General features: G+C 33.0%; 1 protein-coding gene across 1 annotated transcript; it reads right to left on the bottom strand.

The window, feature by feature from the left end:
• Positions 1-6,450: 6,450 nt before the first annotated feature.
• LOC142612860 (putative indole-3-acetic acid-amido synthetase GH3.9) lies at positions 6,451-9,320 on the bottom strand. The gene is made up of 4 exons (XM_075785032.1): positions 8,993-9,320; positions 8,778-8,879; positions 7,697-8,520; positions 6,451-7,225 (listed from the first exon to the last, which is right to left on the bottom strand). The coding sequence occupies exons 1-4, from the start codon at positions 9,280-9,282 to the stop codon at positions 6,642-6,644; spliced, it is 1,800 nt and encodes a 599-aa protein (XP_075641147.1). The 5' UTR covers positions 9,283-9,320; the 3' UTR covers positions 6,451-6,641.
• Between the last annotated feature and the right edge of the window lie 1,068 nt (positions 9,321-10,388).

The raw sequence follows: 10,388 nt of genomic DNA, 5'->3' as shown, positions 1-10,388 counted from the left end.
TGCATGATGCCAAAAGCCCAGCTGCTAATAGTACTGCCACACTTTGCAAAAGGCCCTCGACAAGGCGTTGCCGTTTCGATTAATCTGATGATACCGCGTGGTCAGCAACCTTATCCAAAATAGTTAGCCCAAAAAAATAATTAAACAACCTTATCCAAAAAAAATCTTTGCTCCAAAGTATGTGACTGAGAGAAAGAGCACTAAAAACTTTTTAGCTTTTTTTTTTCCTAATGAAATAATGGGACTACTTTACATGCCTCTCGCCCTCCACATTCCTGTCTTCTCCATAAACTTAGGCTGTCATCATTTGCCAACAGACTTTGAAGCTCTTAATTCTCATCGAGAAATTGGCTCTCCAATGCCTTTTTGTGACCAAACATAGCTAGATTCAAAGAATGGGACCTAGAGTGTTCTCTTATTTGATCTAATTTTGTTTAGCTTTAATATAATGATGACTAATACAACGATAGGTTACCTACTATGCAATTCTCCTTGCAACTAATCCACCTTTGTTATAATGCTTTCAGAATATTACATGGTACTTATGATGAAATTTCAACTTTAGAGAACAAAATATATATGTAAAAAAATGATATGACATCAAGGTCCATTTGATGATTTATTAGTGATAATGTACCCATCATGTAGAGCATGCATTTGCTATTTGAGCTGTTATTTAATAGCTTTCTGCTTTCTGCTTTTGCTTTCTCTATGGCCCATTGAACTTTTGAGAAGTGGATGCTAAAGTACATTGCAATCTGTGTGGTGGGGGAAGAGAGGGCTTAAAGAGGGGGGACCCGGACCACACAGAAGAGAACAAGATTCGAATCCATCCTCTTCATAGAGCTATAGTAATGAAAGATATTCAGCCTGTCTTTGCAGATTTTACTTTCTCCACATTTGATTTTTGTAAGCATGCTACTTGATATGCTATATTGCTCACAATCTAGATACATTGAAAGACAATTAATCAGGACTCAAACACAAGTTCATTGCAACTTTGAGAAATTAGTCATTATTATAATTAGTTTGAAAGCATTCGGGAACCGATCTTTTCAACAGAATTGAGGTAAGACTATCTATAAATTATATTTCTCAGATTCCATAAAAGCAACGTGTGCACTAGATACAATTCTTTTCGTAAATTTGAAAGCACTGGGCTAGAGATTTGTAAGAAAATAGAGGATCATATATTCGGTTTTTCCACATTGTAAGTCAAGCTGCCATAACTTGAACGGTTATTGCTCATCAGCTCATGGTAGTGCTTGCTACTAGAGCAAGTTACAAAATATTAACAGCCTAATAATCATTGGACAAACCCAAAAACTAGAGAGAATAGTGGAGAGTAAGAGATACTCTATTTTTCATGAGTTTCACAAGTGAAGGAGGTTACATCCTTTCGTAACCCACTTAGATATAACTTATATTAGATGCGAGTTAACCCCATTAAATGGGTGACCTAATTGTGAAAAATTCCGACAAAATTCAATTCTTTACTACCACAAAATCAATATTTTAGTAAGTTCATTGGACTTTCCTTAATTTTTAAAATGTATTATTGTGTCTTTTCCTATACCTAAAATCAACTAAATGTATCGCTTCACTATTTCAAATTAGTGATTATCTAATCATCTAGATACAATCAAAGATAATTGATCAATGCTATGATCCTAATGTCTCACACTGATTAAGTGTAAGCTTAACCATTTGTTTATAAGCGCTTGTGCATCTTCCCCTTACAAGCCGGTTTTTAATAGTGAGTTCTACCAATGAGTTTCTAACATTTGGTACTAGAGTCAACCACCACCCCGATTAATCGAGCATAGCTCATTAAATATGAGATCAAATAAGTTGCGGTTTTGTGATCGAATCCCAAAATGGGTGACCTAGAGGCTAAATTAAAATTACTAATAGTTGAGTAGAGCCATCAAAAAAAGAAAGGACTACCTACAGGTCAGTGTTGCTAGAGTGAGCTGTCGTGAACGTCGTCTGTAGAGTGTAGTAGTATGTTATGATCTTAATGTCCAATATTGATTAAGTGTAAGTTTAACTATGTGTTTATAAGTTCTTGGACACCCTCCCCTTGCAAGCCAGTTTTTGAGTTCTACTCATGAGTTTCTAACAATCAAGACTTAAATGCAAATTCATCGCAACTTTAAGAAAGTAATCATTATATTTAATTTGAAAACATTCAAGAATTGATCTTATTCCATAAAAGAAAAAAATTTGTGTGCTAAATGCAATTCTTTTAATAAATTTGAATGCATTGGGTAAGAGATTTGTAAAAAAATTGAGAATCATATACTTGGTTTTTCCACGTTGTAAGTCATGCCGCAATAACCTAAACGGTTGTTGCTCGTGGTGGTGCTTGCTACTATAGAGCAAGTCACAAAATATCTATAGTCTAAGAACCATAGGACAAAACCCAAAAACTAGAGAGAATAGTTGAGAGGAGAAGATATACTATTTTTCATGAGTTTCACAAATGAAGGAGATTGCACCCTTTGTAATTCACTTAAATGTAAGTATGTAACTTATATTACATAAGGGTTAATCCCATTAAATGTGGCTAGCCAAAGGTCCACTAATGGATAACCTGATTGTCCAGATTCTAACAAAAGTCAATTCTTTACAACCAAAAACTAATATTTTAGTAAGTTCATAGGATTTTCCTTAACTTTTAAAATATATTATTGCATTTTTTCCTATACCTAAAATCAACTAAATGTATTTCTTGACTATTTCAAATTAGTGATAATTTAATAATTTGATAATTGAAAATTGGAAGATTTGAATCTTAAATGTATCTATTGAAAACATTAAAAAAAAACAAAAACAAAAAATCTCTTGAAGTACAAAATTCTTGACAAATAATTAACTATTTGCTCAACCAAAATGTTACTAATAACTACCTTGTAAATATGAAGCTTTGAGAATCCTTTTTTTAAGTTCTTCTTCCTCATTCGGGGTAAATGGACAGAGCATCGACACAAAGCCTTTATAATAAGACATTGTTTCTATATCATCAAGGGAACTGTCTTTTCGAGCTCACACAAAATATCGGCCATTTTTACAAGGAGGGAATTGCATGCGCATGCTGGGGCACGCTTGAACATGGTGCCGGGGGCGATAACAACCACACCTTATGATTAGGTGCATGACTGCACAAATTTCAAAACAGGTGGTGGGGCATATTTCAAGATTTCAAAGCTTGTGAAAACTAACAATAATTCAAACCTATGTTTACACTGTGGCCATTGCTGATTGGACTGTCTCAAAGAAAGTGGCATATAATTCAGAAATATCATATAATATAGCATCAAATACAAGATCAAGAAGTTGACATCCTGTTGAAAATCTGGTGCACGTACATAAAATATTGCTACAGCATGTACTATGTACCAACCATATTGGTCATGATGCAAGCTAATTACGCAGTCAATGTTCACGTGTTTGCAGTATTCAATATTATAATAACGCTGTCTCTATGAAATGGTTAAGGCGATAAGATGCAACCAAAGTCTTTCGGTAAAGTGCTGTTATTATTCGATATGCGAAAAGGTAATCATACTCATATACTTGAGGCATATTCGATATAACTCTACCTTTGCATTTCTTGCTAATAACATCAACTCAAGTTAGTGCTTTCACTCATGGCTATGGAAAAAGACTCATGCCGTGTGAAGCAAGATGCTCTCAATTTTAAATGATGTGTTATTATATATATATATATAATTTTGAAAGTATAATATTTTTTCCCCCACTTTTGAGGATATCTAGACTCAAAAGTTTTTCGATGATCATAATCATTTTTTTCTTTCTCCTACATATGAAGTTTCTTTGTCTCGCATATACCAAGTAATTATAAGGATCAATTTTTTGAAAGTTTTGAACATAGGATCTTATATCTTATAAGAATTTGAAAATCACCAGGATAAATTATAATAATTAATTTAAAACATAATTTTTTAAAATGTATATATGCATAATTCAATTATTAAAAAAGGAAAAAGGGGAATTTAAAATACATCTATTTTAAATAGAAAAAATAATTTCGAGGACATTGAAAGGTAACTATTTTTCCCATCCACCTTTTCCCATATGTGATCATCTTCCAATATCTCGTTAGTATTAGGAGTTTGTCAACCCTATTCAGACTTTGAGCTCATGCCTATGCTCTTATTGTGCCAAAAAAGAAGACTGATGTAATTTTTAGTGATGAGATGCTTTCTCACTATGTTACCTTTACTAATGTGACAATTATAAGTCATATGGTGCGTCTTATGATGTGAGATGAAGGCATGTCCTTTTATTTTATTTTTTTTTTGTCTCTTGGCCTGAAAGTCATAGCTTTTTCTTTTTTATTTATTTATAAGGGCTGAAAAGTTATGGCTTTTATGGTACTAAGAGGAAAAATTCTCTCCAAATTAGTTTAAATAAAAACTTTTCAAACTTCATTTATATCTTTTTATTAGATGTGAATTTTAAAAATTTTCAATTGGATTGCATTTTTTTTTTATTATATCCTCCATGCTGGCAAAATTTCAAAAAGATCAAAAATTAATAGCTATGTCATCAATCAAATATTTAAATTTCAAATTTTTGTGTTCTAAAATTAGGCATAAAAATAAGTTTGTTAATTAAATAGTAAATAACATCCGATTTGAACGAAGTTTAACATGCATATTAAAAACATAAAGAACATGCAATCTAATAGTTAAATTTTCAAAATTCACATCCAATAAAAAGATATAAAAATTTGAAGAATTTTCTCTAAACTAGTTCGTATTGAGGCATGCAAAATTGTGCACCTAATTCTAATTTCTATTTCACACTACATTTTTTCCAATAACATAACTAGTAGTAAAAAATCTTATGTTTAGTTCAATATTACAGCTAATTTCTTTCCATTAAAAAAGATTAAAGGGTAATGACTAATTATGTTTCGCGTTAAATTAGTTTGGAACTAAGGTAGTCAATACCATACCAGTACCAGCCGTACCGGCCAATATATATCGTACCGGTACATATACCGGTATCGAAATGCCAACATTTCGTACCGGTTTAAATACCGGCCGGTACAGAAAAAAAATTTCTTTTTTTTTTTAGTTTTTAATTTTTGAATTTTTGTAAGAACATAATGGTAACTTACTTACATTAACTTATTAATATTATTTGTTTTCTTAGTATGAAATAAACAATTAAGCTTTCTATTTTTTATATTGTGTTTTTTTTTTCTTTTTAATTGATGGTAAAGTCTAAAATCATGAATAATTTGTTTTGAATTGAGGTAATGTTTTATGGTAAGCTTTTATATTTATTATAATACACACACACACACATATATATATATAAAATAACGGTAAATCCAAGACAGTACACCGGTATTGACCGGTACCGAAATATATCATTTCACTGGTCAAATCGGTATAGCCTCCAGTATGAGATTGACTTTCTTGTTTGGAACTATATATCTTCTAACTTACTAAGACACAAGACCATCAATGTATATTATTGGGTAGTGTCAACAGGCACTACAAAGTGTCTGTTAATAAACAACTTTAATGTCAATAAAGTTAACTTTTTGTCAAATTTTTTATCAATTTTATAGTGTGTAAAGTTAATAAAACCAACTTTTTAAGTTTCACCTATCATTTCATTACTATTTTCAGTTATTTTATCAATTTATATCAATTTTTTTATTAAATAGACCCCACAATAAATTACCTTTAATAGACACCGTGCCCATTATCATTTCCCTTTATTATTTAAATAAGTCACATTACTTTTTCTTTTTTAAATTATCATATAATTAAAATTACAAATAAATAATATCTTCAATTATGGCCTATTGAATTATAAGATGATAACTCCAAACCTACATGGGGTAAATGTTTTTCAGGAATATATACATATTAATGGACTCCATTTAGATCCAAAACCATGTGGTGAGAAAAACAGAACGAGGGAAATGTGCACCCATTTTTGGGGGTTCTTTTGCTTTGTCTTGTCAGACTATGAGACATGTTGAGTAATGACACAGCAGGTTATCCTGTTTCCCATGTTGCAGAACAGCTGGCAACTTCAACTCCATTGCTCGACACATGCATGCAACAGTCAGCTTTTAGCTGCGGCATTTATCCACACCAAACTCTATCATTTCCCCCTTCGGTCCATGTGAATATGGTTCATCTATTATACTATGCAATCACACAAATATCTTAAGGTTTTCTTTACTCTGTTGCAAATTATTCACTTAACGTTGTGGCGTGGAATCTTAGTTTAGAAGCAAATTAAGAGTTACAATGATCACGCCTAAATAAGAAACTCATATTAGTCGTTACTTTCTAACCATTTTTATATTTACCAATAAAACACCAATATCCAAACATTCTTGTGTTTTTTTTTTTTTTCCCGTCTCTTAAATATGAAAAGATAAACTAATACAAGTTCTCCAAAAACGCATATTATTCATTAAAAAAGAACGCATATTAAATCGTTCTACATGCAAAGGTAGTGACACCAACAATTTTATGATGCACCCCCTTTAAACTTCAAAATACAATTAGGAGGACTAAAAAGAAATAAGGGAAAATTATTAGCCAACAAAGTCGTGATTCTTCTATGGCAAATCACTCGAATTAAACCCCCCACTTTGGATCCCTAGGACTAAAAAAAGAAGCTTTCACGTGAGAATTAAGCAACTCAAGAGCCGCTATAGACTTGATGCACCTTGGTGTTTTATATTGGTTGATCGAAGCCCCTTGATTGATGAACAAGTCCATCAACTCCTCAAACGTACCTAGCTCCACCACTCGAATCTCAAGGGGCCCTATAGACTTATCAAACGTACGACATCTTCTGTATATGTAATCGAGCTCTTCTTCCACAGCAATGCAACATTCTTGTAGCACCTTGTCATCGAGTGCAATATTGGCCAAGTGATCTGCCTTTGATGATCCATGAAATCGAATTTCCCAATACAATACATAATGTCCAGGCATAGTTGATGCATCTGCATAGCTAGTGTACTCCACGAGTAGAGCACTGTAAGGTTCTAGCAATTTCTTGGCCACGGTTATGCTCTTATGCAAATCCTCTTCGTTGGTTTTGTCATTGTCGATGCTGAGAAGGACATTTCTCCTACATATGAATCGAAATTGTGGGGCTCGATTGTGAAAGCCGCTCACTTGTAGCACGTCACCAATACGATAACGATAGAGTCCTAATAAGACATGTACAAAAAGCTTAGCATTAATGACAATACGACACTAGTGGTCTCCACTAATGTATATATTAGTGCATACATAGCATAATTGGTATGAGAAAGTTTTGGTTAAGAATCTGTTTTTTTTTTTTTTTCTCTCTTTGTTATTGTATTGAAAAGGACTTTCATTTCAAGGGTAACAAACTTAAAAAATATTTTTCAACCTTAAAATGAAAGTAAGAAAAATAAGAATAAAAGGCATTTGTCCCATTCTTCTACCCTTATGCCCCATCAATCAATTACACGTCCATTTTTTTCCTTATAAGATAATTATAAAAAAATAATAATAATAATAATAAAAGAAGAAGAAGAAGAAGAAGAAGAAGATACCTATTACAATATAGTTAGTAGTACACAAAGTATAACACATAGAATAAGATATACAATTTTTATTTGAAAAATCAAATGCATTTGCAAGTAAAGACTCACCAGCAAAGGTAGTGACCACCAATTCATAATAACAGCCAAGCCTAACCTGTACCAGGTCAACAAGCTTATCATTGGGTACTTCATCTTCTTCACCTACGTTCATCAAGATTGTCCCATTCTCTCCCAAGGGAATAAATTCAAAATAACCCATATTGGGCATGAGGGTAAATGCTGCATCAGAAGGGTCACATAAGGGTTTCAAGTTGACCCCAAAGAAACATTCTGATGAGGCATACATGGGAGACACCAATGGCAATTTCCCGTCACTATAATACTCTAAGGCAGGTATATATTGTGCCATAGAGCCAGTGACCACAGCCTCAATGTACTTAGCTCTTGGCCAAAGTTGGCACAAAATTCCCTTCCATGGTACACGGCTACATATGTCCTCAATCTCATTAGCAAGACATGGGTTTGGTGATGAAAGCAAGGTAGACATACATGAAAGGCATTCAAGGTCTGTGATCATGGGGTCTAGTTGGCCAGTGCGGATATCATTGCACAAACGAACCCAGTTGCGTTCAAGGAATGTTATGGCTCTGAGGAAAGCTGAGGCAAACACAGCTCCTAGCCTTAGGACTTGGTGGCGGTGGATTAGACCTGCTAGCATTTGACAATACATGCTTTGGCTACTATCTTTGCACAAAATGGCCTGGTCTGGGCTTGTGTAGTCATTGAAAGGGTCTTTTGCTCTGCACTTGAAGTGCTTGCTCTTGTAGTAGCTGGTGAGCACAGGTCTAGCTGGTAAACCACAAGGAGTGGACATTTCTGCCTTGATAAAGTAGAGGTACATGGCCTTGCCCTCGTCAAGACCAGGTACATACCTGGAATTAGAATGTCAATAACACATGCTTAATTAATTTGAACCAAGAAATATTCTTGTACCGCTAAAGTGACATTAGTTGTGTTTGTGTTATAACTAAAAAAAAAAACTTTGAATACAATCAAATTCAATGCAAGTTTTTGTGATTAAGGTTTTATGATATGCAACGTGTTACTATGCACCAGCTAGAGAATACATGATTTTAGATGATAAATCTAAGTCATAATGTAAATTGGAATAAGGATAGAATTATCTAACCGATTCATGATTGGCATGATGAGGTTGTATAAAAATGTTCTCCTATCAAGATCTTCTGCAATGGAAGGCATCAACTTTGGCTCTCCAGCTGAAGTCCCTGAACTGCAAGTACCATGACACCAATTATTAATTTCCTCACAAAAAAATTTACTATATGAAGATAACCCACAAAAAAAGAAGAAGAGGAAAATAGAATCAAAGAGAGAGAGAGATACCTGGATAGCATTTCAGTTATAGGGTGACCAGTAATGAGAGAGGAGTCTTCACCATTGACAATTCTTTGGATATAAGGGCGAATACCCTTGTAAGTAATGACAGGGACAATTCGCTTGAACTCTAATATATTTTTTGAACCTTCCATATACTTAAAAAGATACTCGGTTTCACAATTTCGAGTTAAGATCTCTGTCAAGATGCTCTTTTGTACTTCATCAGCCCTTTCTGTAAGTCTCTCAATTTCCTTTAATGCCTCCTCACCTTTGTACTCCAATTTCTTCCCATCCATGTTAACAGATGAAGGCACTTTGAGTTTCAATGTTCTTCTCATGGACAAGTTTTAGAAGCCAAAGGGTTTATATAATGAGTTTGGCTAAGTAAAATGTCTCTCTTTGCCACCTCATATATGGACCCTCACAAGCTTTTCTTGATTTGAAATCCATCCTTCACCATGTGAAGTAAAAGCTGTGAAATTGATTTGTATACAATTACTTCATCTTTTTTTAGAGGGTGAATATATGACTTTATTTTATCCAAACAACTTACCACTATATTACAGCATCAGGATTTTTAGGGTAACTTTTTTCTTGCGTAATACAGACAAGATCACTCTAATGTGACGTGCATTATATTTAAAGATTATTGTCTTATTTGAATAATGTAATGTATGTGACCACAATGTGACTGTTTCCAATTAAGCTATTGATATCAAAACTACATTCATTACACCAAAATAAGTCTATTATATCAAGTGTTAATACAACAAAATTAGTATAATGGCATTAGACATAATATCACATCTAAAAATTAAAAGTCGTTGTAATAGTAACTTAAAAGTAATAAATTATTACATTAGGTTAAACAGAAAAATATCATATCATGCAGTACCAAAAAATAAATAAGACAACGATATAATTACTCAAGAAAACCAATAAAACCAATCGTTTCAAGGTAAAAACTTAACTATCCTCAAGGTAAACAAATCCACTAGAAAGAATTGAAGTTTACAAAAGGTTTAACCCTAAATCTATTGCTACTACAAGTAGAACTTCTTGACATGATCACGTGCAAGCTCCAACTCTATAGACTTTTCTCTCTTAGATTTGCAGAAACACAAGCTCTCATGCTTATAACTTTGAGATCGCACTCAAAGATTTAGCAACACAAACTCTCTAAATTGTGACTCAAAAAAAAAAAGTAACCCTTTTTTTTATCCAAACAAACTTTAAAACTACATTATTACAGCTTCAGGATTTTTGGGGTAATTTTTTTTCTTGTATAGTTCACAAGAGAAGTACTCTAAAGCGATGTGCATTTAAAAATTATTGTCTTATTTGAATAATGTAAATTGTAATAGGAAGAGGAGTCTGTAATGAAACATTATTGTAAAATTAC

Source organism: Castanea sativa, chromosome 10 (assembly GCF_040712315.1).
Source record: "Castanea sativa cultivar Marrone di Chiusa Pesio chromosome 10, ASM4071231v1".
Classification (NCBI taxonomy): domain Eukaryota; kingdom Viridiplantae; phylum Streptophyta; class Magnoliopsida; order Fagales; family Fagaceae; genus Castanea; species Castanea sativa.
This window is presented reverse-complemented; position numbering and strand designations above follow the sequence as displayed.

Excerpts from the sequence above, each read along its gene's own strand:
- LOC142612860 (XM_075785032.1), bottom strand. The coding sequence starts at position 9,282 with ATGGATGGGAAGAAATTGGAGTACAAAGGTGAGGAGGCATTAAAGGAA. Across the intron at positions 8,880-8,992 it reads ATAACTGAAATGCTATCCAG|TTCAGGGACTTCAGCTGGAG; the intron begins GTATCTCTCTCT and ends TGGTACTTGCAG. Across the intron at positions 7,226-7,696 it reads GGTGGTCACTACCTTTGCTG|GACTCTATCGTTATCGTATT; the intron begins GTGAGTCTTTAC and ends ATGTCTTATTAG.